The following is a 14,470-nucleotide window of genomic DNA, read 5'->3' on the forward strand; positions in this document are numbered from 1 at the left end:
AACTAGGTGTCTCAAAGGGGTTCGAGGATAGCTGACGTTCAAGGCTGTTCTAAAATAGCCCCTCTCAGGGCTGGGGCTGCATCGAGGAGATTTAGAGTCTGCCAGCAAGATGCAGATGCCCCCTCTGATGCACGAGAGGCACAGACCCTGACTCACGAGCACTTTCCTACAGATCTCAATCCGTCTAGAAAAATACCAGCTTGAGAAGGAGCCACGGCAATTCTCATCTTGTGGACGTAGCTCTTCCCTATCTCTTCACGTTATCTTTCTAGCCTAGCACAAAGACCACACTTCTCACTCCCGGGAGACACATGATCCTGAATTAGAAAGCATCCCTTATTCACAAGAGAAACATTACGATTCCACTATTTCCTGAAAGGCGTGAGCAACACCCTATTTTCAAGCAGTGCCACAAGTAAATTCTTCCCCTGCCTCGCCTCCCTTACTCTCAAGGACACAGAGTCTCCAGGGGTACCGTTTCTAGGCCGGGGGTGCTGTGTCCTGCCCAATCTAGGGCAGGTTATCAAATTAAGCTTCCTCTTTACCTTAACATGAAGTCTCAGTTGATGGCTAGACTGTGCATACTGTAATGCTGTGATTTCGGTTGATTTTTTTTTAGGTTGATTTATTTATTTTTGAGAGAGAGAGAGAGAGAGAGAGAGAGAGAGAGCCCGCGTGCATTTGAATGGGAAAGAGGCAGAGAGAGAAGGAGAGGATCGCAAGCAGGCTCAGCACTGTTAGTGTGGGAACCCAATGCGGGGTTTGAACTCACGAATCATGAGATCATGACCTGAGCCAAAACCAAGAGCTGGACGCTCAACCACCTGAGCCACCTAGGCACCCCTCAGTTGGTGTTTGTGATGAATCAATAATCTGTCACTGGCTTTCCCTTCCTTTTGCACTGAGTGTAAATACATTCTCCTTTCTAGAGCCTGTTATGTGCCTTTCACTATTAAGAGATGCAAGGACATGAGCCTCCCCTCAGTTCTCTGTGTCCCTCACTTCCTCTAACGTCATCCCTCCCATGTCTCTGTGTGGAGCTTCACATTTAGAGTCACTGTGAAGGGTCTGGATAGGGCAGGTGGCAGCACTCTGGAGCCCAGGTGTGGGAGAGTGACTTTCATGGACACACTTAGGTGTCTGCAGCTGAAGCCTGTGTGGGAAGCCTCCTTGGTGGTCACCTTGGAAAGGCTCATGTCTAAGGCTGGGCCAGTGCTCTGTCCTGCAACCACCCTCACCAAGAAGCAGGGAGAAGGGCCCATTAACGCCCCCACCTCCCACCCCCACCCCACCAGATCAGTCCCTGTGTTTCCTTTGGGCTCTAGGCTCCTCAGTCTTGGGGTTCTAACCAGGGTGGCCGCTGTGATGCTGAGTGATTCTCTTCCTTAAGCCAGCTTCCTTTCAAGTAGCTTAAACTGTTATCTATTCATTAGATAATCACAGAACTCCGTTGCTAGAAGTAACCTTGTTTTTGTTTGCTTATTTTTGTTTTCTTCTTTTTAAACTGTAGAAATCGAGGGCCCAGGAAGTGAAGGGACGTGCCCAGGTTCCTTTAACTGGTAAAGGTGATCGGGTTGTTAGTGGCGTGGCCAAGAACCGGAAGCGTTGGTTCCAAAATCACATTCCAGTGCTTGTCCCACTCTGCTGAATTCCGTGAGCCTCTCTTACTGATTGTTCAACTCAAGAATAAACAGAAGCAATAGAGAGCAAAGTGAATAACAGTATGTTAGAAGCAAGCAACTTTTCCCTTAAAGATATATATCTTTAAGAGAAAAATTATATAGATAGATAGCCCATAGAAATAGCTTGAAAGAGTATAAGGCTGGAAGTCAGGAGACACAGTTTTTGGCACTGCTGGTAATGAATGAGCTTTGTGTCTTTGAGTGAAGCACCTTAACCATCTCCCACCCTGAGGCTCAGTTTCCCTATCTACAAAATGAGAAGGTTGAATCTCTAAACTCTCTTTCTAGATCTAACATTCTATGATCCCTTTGATTTTACGGTTCACACCGCAAGATATAATAGAGTCATACATCCAATAATAACCACCCACCGCCTCTGCATTCAAACACGTCTCCTTTACGCCGAATTCTGTGCTGCAATAGGGGCTTCAGGGCTGGTTCCTTATAGATGGAATTTCAGTGAGTATGACACACAACAATTCCAAGGGAACAATACAGAATGAGGCAATTTATTCATGCACCACAAACACTGGCTCATTGCCAGGCATTCAGACACTGTTCGGTCTCCAAATAACACGCATTTAGCACCTCACCTGTGACCTGGGGATTGACAGAATCACAGACGACAGAATCACTCTCCTGCTCTCAGGACTCACAGGCGTATCAGCAGGTAGAGAGGTTACTTTTAGGTCACTCTTCGCTTGTTAAATTGTATCACTGTTCCTCAAGGGGGAAACACACTGTTGCCTGGCCAGTGAAACTTGAAAGGCATTGTAAAATAACTCTCCTGTGGAAGGAGAGGCCAGCCCCAATTTTAAGCCCCAGATCCCGAATTTGTGCTCTGGTTCTTGCTGTAATACTAGATGGTTCTACAGCCCTAGCATCCCAACGTATGAGGCCCACTAAACATTTTCTTGCCTTCTGCTGGTGTCTATATTATACATTCCTTTGGGCTGACATTTGGCTTTACAGAGCTGTGTAGTGCAGTGTCCTATGTTGCAATTTACTTTGTAAACAGACAACATGATTGCACGGAACAGTCACCTCTGAGGCGAGTTTTAGTGAAGACATCTCTGATCTTCAGCCTCCCTCATTTCTTTTGAAGTAATCGTGCCACCTCATCTAATGGAGGGCACGATTTCAAAATAAATATGAATGCACAAAGTCTGCACTGTGCTCAAGGGTCCCTTTAGCGGTAGTATGCACAGCATGGATTACTGGTCTAGTCTGCAAGAGACGTGCACGCACGCAGCTGTTGGTGGTATGGGATTTCTCCAACTCATCAGTTCTCATGGAGTCATAAATGTAGATATTTCACTCCATTTAGGTAAACACTAGATGTCTCGCTTCTTCCAAAACACAACATACAAACCAAGAAAGTGCTGGAAGTGAAAAGAAGGTCATATTGCATATTGCTCAAAGTATGTCAGACCACCCCTCTCTCCTCTTTTTTTTTTTTTTTAACAGTACTTGTTTCTGTATTTTTTTTCTTTATGCAGGGGATTTGAGCTTGAATATGGACATTTTCCCACTACCATTCAGCCTCGGAATGCTGTTTTCCCCAAGTTTCTCATGATAAAAAGACTCAGATTCAGACCCTAACTGCTGGCAGCTGAATTTCATTAAGACTTTGATGGGAAACTTAAGTTGGAATTACAAACATCTGTGGCTAAGCTTCCCTTCAGTAAACCATTTCCCAGAATTTAACTTTACCACACTAAGAGCAAAAAAAAAAAAAAAAAAAAAAAAAAAAACAAAACAGTTGGGAAAAGAATGCTGCTCTTTGGCAAATACTGGAGTAGATATTTAAATATTCTTCTATGTGGTCACCACATCTCAGTGAACCAGCAGACTTCCTGGTTTTAGAAAATAAATAAATAACTGTTTGGAAATACCAACTTGTGGAACTCAAAGATGTACTGGTAATCTGGTTTTAATGGGTTCTAATCAATCAAATGTCTCAAAATTATGTCTGGCCATCATTATATTTATATGGTTACTCTGAGTGAGGAAAAGCCCAAAAGGAGAGAAGTGTTTTTGACGTTACATATTTCAAAAAATTATGAAAAGTCAGATTTGAGAATTTAATTGTGAAAGAAAAAAAGTTATGGTCCTTTTCATATCAAAGATGTTGGTATTTTTGTTTAACTTTTCCAGAATTTAGAAAAATTCATTCATTTCTCTTCACTGATCAGATCATCCAACTGGGGAAAGGCTACGTTTAAAGAACCATTAGGGATACAGTGATTATAAAAATTAAAGTCCAGTCTCCGTCTCCTCCAATGTTGCCTGATCAGTACATTTGTATGGAAAAGTGGGAAATAACCAAATTTACAGAATAAATAAAAGTTTAGAAAAAAATAAACCGGTAAAACAAGTCTTAACTTGCAGTAGATAAAAACAGTGGAAGAGAAAGGGAGAGAAGGGAGGTACAGAAGAGAAGGAACTAAAGGCAGACTTTGTTAGGCAGCTCCTAGACATTATTTCACAATAATCTTGCAAGGCAAATACTTTTCTGTTCATTCGGCAATCAAACAAACTGAGCCTCTGAAGGATGAACTAATTTGTTCAAAGTCAAACAGCTAGAAAGTAGTGGGGCTGAATTCACAGCACATCCGTCTGGCTAGACGCCCATGTTGTACCTTTGGTGAAAGGTGAATTTCAAATGTTGTTGAGCAGAGACTGAAATAAACAGCGCTTGGGCTAAATTGGGCCATCAGATGCACTTCCCACAGGGTATTAAAAAAAATGAGTCAGCAAATTTACTTAAGAATCCAGACTCTGTTTTCTCCTGAAAAAACAAAAGACCTGGCAACACAGAGGTGGGTGTCCCTCTGGAAGAGGCAACCCTTCTCCTGTCACTTGGATCTGTCACTCACAGGATGTATTCCTTTCACTGCCCAGTTTTTTTCGTTAGTTTGTTTTTGTTTTTGTTTTTGCTTGGCCTCTCTAGGAATCCAAGTTTTAAAACTTTTTCTGTACCATACAATCAGCAATTCCACTTTTGGATATCTACCCCAAATTGCTGAAAGCAGACTCAAAACAGATATGTGTAAGCCAATGGACACAGTAACACTATTCACAGAAGCTAAGAGGTAGAAACAACTCAAACGTCCATCGATAGATAAAGGGGTAAGCAAAATGTGATATATACATACATTAGGATATTATTCAGCCTCAAAAAGGGATGAAATTGAAACACATACTACAACATGGATGAACCTTGAAGACATTATGGTAAATGAAATAAGCCAGACACAAAAGAACAAATATTGTAGGTTCCACTGATATGAAGTATCTATCAGAGTAATATTCATGGAAACAGAAAGTGGACTGACAGTTGCCAGGGCCCGGGGAAGGGGGTATTGGGGAGTTGTTGTTTAATGGGTATTGAGTTTCAGTTTGGGAAGATGAAAATATTTTGGAGATGGATGGTGGTAACGGTTGTAGAACAATGTGAATGTACCTAATGCCACTTAAAAATGATTCAAATGGAAAATTTTATGTTATGCATATTTTACTGCAATAAAAAAAAACTTATGGTTAAATCAGAGAATTCTGGAACCATAGCAATTCTTTATTTTCTAGCAATTTTATAATACATTCTATAAGATAGGCCATGTATTCCTATAGGTGGTGCTGTTCTGAATTCTTTACCTATTAACCTAAATATGGGGGTTCTAATGTAAACTGTAGCATCATGTAGAGGAAACATACTAGAACATGTTTAAAAAAGGAAAATGGGATGCAAAGAAGACCCTAGAGTTAAAAAAAAAAATCTATCAGGGGGACCCAGTGATATGCTGGGGAAAAAAGAATGGGATTTGGTAACCTTGGGCAAAATACTTACCATCTCCAAACCTCAATTTGCTTATCTATAAAATGGGTATAATGTTCACTATTGACTACTACAAAAGATAATACATGTAGTTCCACGGGACATAGTAGAAGTCAATAAGTATTAATTTCTGTCTTTCCAAAAGAGTAGTTTAAAAAGTAATTATTAGACTCGTCAGGAAAGGGAAGTTATCTCGATTCTTTGATAATCCTAACATTGTATGCAACTTATGCTACTCATCCAGCAAGCATTGCACAAATAGTCTTTGAATGGCATTTTATAGATCTTTAAGAAATTTCTAAAACTTTGACTAAAACTTATGCCTACAGATAGTTCTATTTACCTAATAACTTTTTCCTAGGTACTCTTGCACAGTTGAATTACTTTCATAAATTCCTTCCTAGCTGTGCTACTTACCAGGTAAGGTGCCTGGGCAAATGCTCTGTCTCAGTTTCCCTGTTTTCAAAGTAAGAGAATAACTATACAAGTTCCATTGAGCTGTTGAAGGTGAAAAAAAATAGCTCTTGGAGAGTGCTTAGATTAGTGTGTGACACACAGTAAATACTCAATGAGCATTAGCCATAAGCCATGCTATTATTATTACTACTGCCGCTATATTTAGTCCTTCTAAAATAATGTCTCCCAGGAACCTTCTTTGGTATTTGGTGAGTAGGATGATTGTGTCCTACTGGTCTGGCTCTGGAGTAATACTTTTTCCACACTACCCCCATGGCCCTTAGCTTCCAGCTACTTTTACAGAACATTAATTCATTCAGCTTTATATGGTGGCTATGAACATTTTTCTTTCTTAGATTGCTTACTCCTTGAGGGGAGGGATGTGACTCTGCCTTCTTCTGTCCTTCCTGGCACCTCCTTCATTGCTCTGTATACAGTAAGGCTCCAAACATACTTGCTGGATGATATAAAGTGAATGAAATAATGACTGCATGTGGGAGTTCACATTACCTACATGCACTGTTGGACAGCAATATAGAATGATGGCCCAGGCCAGTGACTAGAGGTCTTCACGTGATTCAACAGGGCCTCTTTCAAAGTAAGGGCCCAAGATAAGCAGAAGGAAAGTAGACAGCGAAAGAGATCTAAGCTGCCTTTTAATGCACATACTGCGATCCTTTAGTGGCAGGGTACCAGTTATGTTGGAGCATAGGATCATGTATCCACGATAAAAAGAGTCTAGAGGAAAAGTTGCTCAGAATTAGTCTAGTTCATAGTGCTTTTTTAAAAGCAAGTAAGTTTGTCCAGTGTGGGGTACATGTGCACATGTGGTTCACGGGCTACTGATTTTCTTGGAGGGAAGCTAACAACAACAACAACAACAACAACAACAACAACAAAACCCAGTCAGGTTACCAGGAGATAAATTCCTGTTTTCTTTGCTGAGAGAAGTTTGCTCAACACTGTCATTTATTTCCCTTAATTTCTCAATTATCTACCAAGGGCAGTAACAGCACCATTGCCCTCCATACCTCTCATTTTGCCTTTCCAGTGGAGACTTCACTCTTCTGAGTCTCTGTGCGGTGGCTTCTTCCCACAGTATCAACCTCTAACCTAGTGTTCTCGAACTTATTTAATTCCTGCTCCTTTTTGACAGACAACACTGTCATTCCTGCCAAGGACATTGTGACACCCTCTTCTTGGGGACCATTCCTATCCCCATCCCTGTACCCCTTCCAGTGTTTTTGCAGATCCATATTGGTTAAGAAGGCTTCTGTCTGGTTTTACTTGCTAGAGTGTACATGATAGAATCAAGACTTTCTCTTCTTAAATGTAAAATATTAGAACATTGAATATTCTTTTTTGAAACCACCCCATCACCCTTTTGCCCATCCTACTGAGAAACACTGCTCTCACCATAAACTCAGCAGTGGTGAATGTGGGAAATTGCCTGTGAAAAAGCAGAAGGTGGGAAAATCCTACCAAATTAGCACCCATGGGTGCTCCTCTTTTCAAACCCTGTATCCTGGGGGAAGCTTGGGCTTGTTTGAGAAGGAAAGGAGGGACTTTCTTTCTTGGTCAGCCTGTGCTCCTCATCCTTTTATTCAGTGTGTATTTAATGTCATTGAACCCCTAACTCACACTTGGCACCAGTGTGCCAGAGTCTGGAGTCCTCTGTTGAGTGCCAAGGACCCAGGGGTGGAGAGGGCACAAGCCTTGCTGTCTATCGAAGAGCTTGGGAGAGCCTTTGGAGGGCCATCAGCCAAGCCCTCCCACTGCTGTATGCTTGCCTTAGTATATTTTCCTTCTGCCCCTTGAAGGAAAATTGAGGAATAACCATTCATATAAATCCAAGTGAAGTAAAATTAATGTATTTTTAGAATATCCCTCCATCTACATCTCAAACCTCCTACAAATAGCGTATCACATATGTCCACGGTCTCTTTCTCTCTCCGTCTATAGATGTAAATACAATCTCCTGAACCAGTCAGTAGAATGGTTGCACCGTGTTATTAAATTTCCAGAATGTATTTGGTTTACTGGCTATAAAGAGCATGGGAAATCTGAATGGTGGGGCATTGGGATTGCCACAGGACCAGAAATGAACTGGAGGTATTATGTGAAATTAGGCAGTGGGAATGTAATTACTCCAATCCCACACTTTCTACATCATATACTTTGACACTTCTGGAATGACTAATAGCTTCTTTCTGTTTCCCTAAACCGAAAGCCTGAATTGGCATTCTGAACCTATTGGACTCTGACATTTAACTCACTATAGGATATATCTTTCTGGTAGGAAAGATACAGACAAACAGAGATACAGCAATATTAAGTAAAATAGCGCCATAAAAATAATGTTCTGAGAAATATTCCCAAACAAGGGTTTCTTTTAATTCAATCGTCTGCATATTTTATACTATTAATAACAAGACTTAGCATGTATACAGCATTAATACCTATCAGGTACTGTGTTAAGCATTCTGTCTGTATCTAGTTCCATCACAGTAACTCTAGGAAGTATGAAGTAGGCATCAATAACTTCTTTAAGCCTTAGTCTCTTTCTGTGTAATTGGGCATCTGGAATTTGCCTAAGGTAAGGAGGAGGTAAGTTGAAATTTGAACTTGGGACCATCAGACTGCAGAGCCTGCAATCCCAAAACACTCTGCTGTGCTGCCTTCCTATTATTTCACTGAGCACATGAGTATATAAGAAATTGCTCAGAGTCTCAGCAATAGATTTAAGGTTCGCTAAAAATCAAATAATTATTTTCTTACTTTTTGTGGGGTAAGAGTTACAAAAAGGTATGTGTTCCCATCTCTTTAAAATTAGCGGACAGAAATACAGAAGGTTTAGGTAAATTTGAGTTTCAGGTAAACAATAAATAATTTTTACTGTAAATACATCCCATGCAACATTTGAGACAGAAACAAAAACATTTATTTGTTGCTATCTGAAACTCAAATTTAATTAGATGTCTTGTATTTTATCTGGCAACTCTGTCCCTAAGCATTTTGTTCTGAGACTTTTCACGCTTAAAGCAACAGGTGGAAATGCTTCCCAGGGGTTAATCCCAAGCCTGTGGAGACGCAATGCCTTCCCGTTGTGCGGTGTCTCTCTTGGCCCGGCTTCTCCCCAGGTCTGGGGAGCACAAAGCTGAGCAGAAGCCAGCTGTGCCCCACTCTTTCCTATAGAGGTTATTTTTTGAACCACAATGGGAGGTTGGTATGCTCTGGCCCTACACACACACACCCCCTCCTTTTTTGGGGGGTGTGAGTGGGGCTCACTCCTGGAGACGGACCATCTCCATGCACCTTATTTTAGTAGTAATAATAACTATAGTTATACTAACAATTAGTAGAATTAGTTGCAATAATCCAGACTTTGGTGCTGTTAGAAATGGTGTCAATCCATATAAATGCTTTGGTTCTATAGTTGCTGTAACCATAGCTGTAGCACGTGTGTGTGTGTGTGTGTGTGTGTGTGCGCGCGTGTGTGCGCGCGGTGTTAAGTCAATTGCTCCTTCCTTTCCCATGAACTTAGGTGACTTCATTTTCCTCCTACTTAACATCTCCCACGCACTGGACATGCCCTTGTCGTCTTGGCTCAAGGGACTCTTAAATCACTTACTCTGGATTCATCCTCCTTTACCCAATTTCTACTTTCTGGTTATGCTTTCAACATAAAAGCTATTGCAAGGTACTCAAACAGCAGCTCTCTGCATAAACATATCACCAGTAGCACATCCCAATCATTTTAACTTTGGGGATGGGGCTTGATTTCCATCACAACTTTTTGCTTCTGGAACATAATGGCTCCTATCTATTTAAGGCATCTGCTCGGCAGTTTCCCAACAGATTCTTTAGTATCCCATCACCCTCAGCCGCTCGGTCCCTCTCCCCTGTTGGAGAGGACCTTCTGCTTGATTTGTGACAAAAAGATTGGCCCCGCGGTATTGTTCCCACTGTCCCAACATCTCAGAAGAGCAGGAAGCCGGGGACAGGGCACACACTTTAAGTAACTCTCCTGGGACACACAAGTGGCAGAAAGTCGCAGAAGCGCCAAGGCAGCTCCAGGTGAGAATCCAAGCAGACCGGCTCCCAGTACACGGAGCACATGGCACTTTTGCTAGTTGGAACAGTGCCGGGTCCCAAAGCCTCAACTCACAACTCGCGACGCCCAAACCCCAATGACAAAGTAAAACTCTTCAAGTTTCTGAACCGACCGGGTGCAGGTGAAACTCTGAGGGATGGGGGAGGGGAGGAGGTGGGGGGCGGGGGGGGGGGTAGAGACGGACGGGAGCGTGGCACCCACAGCCCGCGGGGCTCAGGTGCCCCGGGCCGGGGTGACAAGGGCAGGGACACCGTACCTCGGCGGCGGGCGGCAGCCTTCCGGGAGCCACGCGGGGCTCGCTCGCCTCGGGCGGGTCCAGTCTGCCGACCGCTGAGCTCCCTTCAATGTCAAAAGGAAAAGCGCTGTCGTCCCCGGCCGCGGCGGCCGCGCAGGCAGCGCCCCAGAGGAGCCAGAGCCTCAGGACGGGGCGCCAGGCTGAGCTCACGGCCATCTCTCCGCTGCCATCCAGCAGGGCGCTGCGTGGGGCTCGGCGGCTGTGCGTCCTCGTCGGTGCCCCCGTGGGGCGGCGGTGCCTCGCGTGCATTACCTTCTCGGCCCCCGCCTTGTCCGGATGTGGGAAGTCAAGGCGGCCCGACGCGCAACTTAGTGAAAAAGGCACAGCGAGAGGGTGAGCGGGAGCCCTCCTTCCCCCCTTGTCTCTCCTCTTTCCTTCTTCCCCCTCGGTTGGCTCTCGCACTTTCTCTCCCGCTTTCTCTCTCCCCAGAGGCTCTGGCTGAGGGGCGTCCAGATGGAGGCAGCTTAAGGCTGAGCACCAAAAGGCGGACGGGGTTAGGGCGAGCCCCGCCGGCCACCTCCTGTCCCGGGCGGGTGGGGTCTGCGGGCTGCGCTGCCCTGCCTTCCTCCCCACATCCATTCTCACCACTCCCTTTTTACCTTCCACTTCCAGGCCCTCCCACTCCAAACGGCATTTCACACACGGAGCTCGGGCCTTTCCCTGGCCTGCCCTCCCCACGCGCTCTCAGTTTGGAGCCCCTCCAAGGGACCCCCATGAATATTCAGCCTTTGTGATCGCTTCCTCACATCTTTTATTTATTTAGCCAAGGTGCTCGGTGTCCTATCTGTATTTATGCAGATCTTTTATGTGACCCCCTAGTTTGCAGGCAAGTGAGGGGGGAAAGGGATTCCAGGGGTAGGGGCAGGAGCCAGAGAGGTGCGGCTTGTCAGACGGCAGAGGGGGAGGGCACCCACTTTCTGGAGCAAGGTTTCTCATTTTCTAAAGATGGAAGGCTGCAGTCTTTGAGCTATCTTCATTGAGACTTGCTGGCCACCCATCCTCCTCCTGACAGTCCTCACCCAGAGGGCTTGGGAGAAGAGTATCTTTTACTGCGGGGCTGGAAAATGACTTTATTACGCAAATGCATGAACTTTTATTTACAAAGAACATCTTGTTTTCATCCTCAAGAGGTGCTTTGTAAGGGGTCTGGAACAAGGCTTACAGTGTATGAGCCTGTCAAATATACTGCCCACAGCCCTGGCCTCTTCCTCTAGGCCTGTAATCTCATGCCTGCTGCATCCCTGTGAGTCATGTAACCTTTCTAGGACTTTGGGCAAAGTGGGCCAAAATTGTGCCAGGCGCCCTGCGGATGGGTCAGTGGTCACTGCAGCTGCTAGGTACCTCTGCTTACACTGGCTTCAGAAAGGAACTCTAAGCATTCCCACAAGACATGTCCATGGCTTTAAGAGGATTAGATGAAGCAACCATAAAACGACACCCAAGTAGGTCCCTAGATGCTTGAAATCATCCACAATCGTGGAGTGAAGCATTTTCATAAAACCTAATCCTTAGCTCTGTTTTATAGGACAAAAGCTATTTTATCTAAGCAAAAGCAAAACACCCATCTATTTTGCACCAACTATATGTAATATCTTACATATACCATACTGTGTAATCAGTAATTACATATTACGGCATTAGTAAGCCTCACAGCATTCCTGGAAAATAGGACTTTATTTCCTTTTACAGAAAAAAAAAAAAAAAAAAAAGAAGGAAAGAAAAGAAAAGAAAAAGAAAGAAAAAAAAGAAAAGAGAAAAGAAAGGAAAGGGAGATTCTGAGGGACTAAGACGTTTGCCCAATATCACGCAGCTGGTAGAAAGCTAAGCTAAGGTTTGCACTGGGGCATCACTGATTCCAAAATGATCTTTCACAGCTATACCACCCTGAAACTCAAAAAATAGAGGATATACATTCAGAATAGGAGATACGGCATTCCCATTTTTTGAGTACTTCCTCTGTGCTGAAAAGTTTGCATAAATTATCTCCTTCAATTTCATCTTTACTGTAATCCCATGAGACAGGAATTGTTATATATATTTAGTAATGGGTGAGAGGTACAAGTGCTACTGTCTGATGCTAAGGTCATTGATTTTGGACCATAAAGTGATAAGAGACAACAGGGGACAAAGCTTGTAGAAGCAAACAGTTCTCATATATCCCCAAGTGTTTGTAATGCTTTCATTTTAAGATACAAAAGTAGTATTGTCCTGAACCAGTAAGCTAAACTATAATCATCTTCCACATAAACTGGATAACTCGCTAAATTAAGTGAAAGAACTTCAAAATATGTTTGGTTGGTTCTTGGAAACTTATGTTGGGAGGCAAGATGGCTAGAGTCCAAGAGGAAAAGATGATGCTTGATTATCCTGTCCCAATCTCCCTTTAAAAAACCTTAAGGGATAATAAAATAATAACAGTAATAACATATGCATCATGTTCTGACTTCAAATACAGACCTCTACAGTACACAAAAACTGTTCACCTTGGTTTGTTTTATGTCCTGTTCTTCACTGTCAATCAGTCACACACTTTTATATGACATAGGCCATGTTCAGGTTCTATGAAAGGCCTGAATGGTGGGGGTGGGAGTGTATTTGTTCAAGACCCATGAATTTTTATTGTTGGTTGAATATGTGCTTCCCAATCTTCCTCCTCATCTTATTTTTTGCAGATAATATTATTTTTGAGGCAAAACCGCATAATACACAAGATCCTGGGCTCTGTATGAAACAAAATAAAGTTCAAATCGTAGGTTTACAATTCTGGGAGCTCGGTACACACATAGTCTCTCTGAATGTCAGTTTCTTCACCCGTAAAATGGGATAATGGTGCTTCTTCTACTGAGTTATGAATGAATAGTAAATGAAATAATGCAAATAAAGCATTAACACAGCCTGGCATATAGTCAGTGTCCAATATATACTATTTAGCTCTACCGTACTTAAAAATCTTAAAAAAAGAACAGAATAACTATTTTTAAAGAGGAAAAATAACCACATTTATTTATCTTGTGGCTCGGGTAACCTCCCATTTGCTGAGAATAGCTGTTCACATTTCTGGCTGTTCCGTGGGTCTTCCCCATATTAACCATGAATAAGACAGTCATGGATGACAGAGTATTATGGCAGAGCAGGCAAGAAGGGAGCATGGCTGACTGTTTCACAGCAAGTTAGGAGCCAGTAGAACAAAGGGAGTCATCTCCTCACCAAAGGGCCACCTTCAGACCATCAAAGGCCTAAGTGTGGGAGGGTTTTACTCCTGCTACAACGACAGACAGACAACTGGGGAACTTCTTCAGTGTGGCTGCTTTCTTATCATGACCTTCCCTCCTTGTCTCCTGAGACTGAGGCTGGGTATTTGCCAAATACTTTCATGTTCATTATCTCCCTTGGGACTCCCACCTGCCCCGTGATCAAAGGATTGCTGCTCTATAATCCCTGATGCACAGAAGGGAGCACAGAGGGAGGCGAAGGGGTTAAATGGGAAGGACACTGCACAGTTAATGCAGAACTAGGGCCCCACACCTTCCGACTTCCAGATCAATGCTTCCCCAACTAGACCTAACTATTTTTAGTTCTGGCAGCAGCAGATCTGGAGGCCTGGAGACTTTATCAAAAGAAGGTTCTGGAATTCCCTTCTGAGTCCCCTGGTGGGTGCAATTATCAGCAGAGAAATATCAGAGCTGCCCACTCCCTTCAGCACTTGCTTGTTGGGCCTGTCCACAGCATCCAAGGATCTAGCGAGGGCGCTGTTAATGCATCCCATATGCCCTTCTGTAAATAGAAATTCACGTCAGATGCTATTTTGGATTTTTAGGCGCTAATCTTGGACATAATTACACAGGATTGTTGTGGGACTGTGTCCTAGTGACAACGATTTTACGACGAGGTTGGTCAGAGAAGCAGGTGCGAGCTATCACCTGCCATGAGGTCTCTGACAGTCAAGTGGCAGGAAGGAAAGGTGAAGAGTGGTGTCTCCTTTCTGCTGACACCCCTCTCCTCTGGGGCTGCACTTGTCCTCTGTGGATGACCTGGTGACCTGGGGGAGTCCAGCCATGTGAAGAAGAGCAAGAGCAAGAGGGCTG

The 14,470-nt window shown here is 43.6% G+C and overlaps 1 protein-coding gene across 2 annotated transcripts in view; it reads right to left on the reverse strand.

The window, feature by feature from the left end:
• LAMA4 (laminin subunit alpha 4) overlaps positions 1–11,118 on the reverse strand; it is a 143,607-nt gene extending 132,489 nt beyond the window's left edge. For both annotated transcript variants that reach the window (XM_042939629.1, XM_042939628.1), the window contains exon 1: positions 10,347–11,118. In XM_042939629.1, the coding sequence (XP_042795563.1) occupies positions 10,347–10,964 (618 nt within the window). In that variant the 5' untranslated portion in view covers positions 10,965–11,118. The remainder of the gene's footprint in view (positions 1–10,346) is intronic.
• Positions 11,119–14,470: the final 3,352 nt, after the last annotated feature.

This window comes from Panthera leo, chromosome B2, assembly GCF_018350215.1.
Source record: "Panthera leo isolate Ple1 chromosome B2, P.leo_Ple1_pat1.1, whole genome shotgun sequence".
In the NCBI taxonomy this organism is placed as follows: Eukaryota; Metazoa; Chordata; class Mammalia; order Carnivora; family Felidae; genus Panthera; species Panthera leo.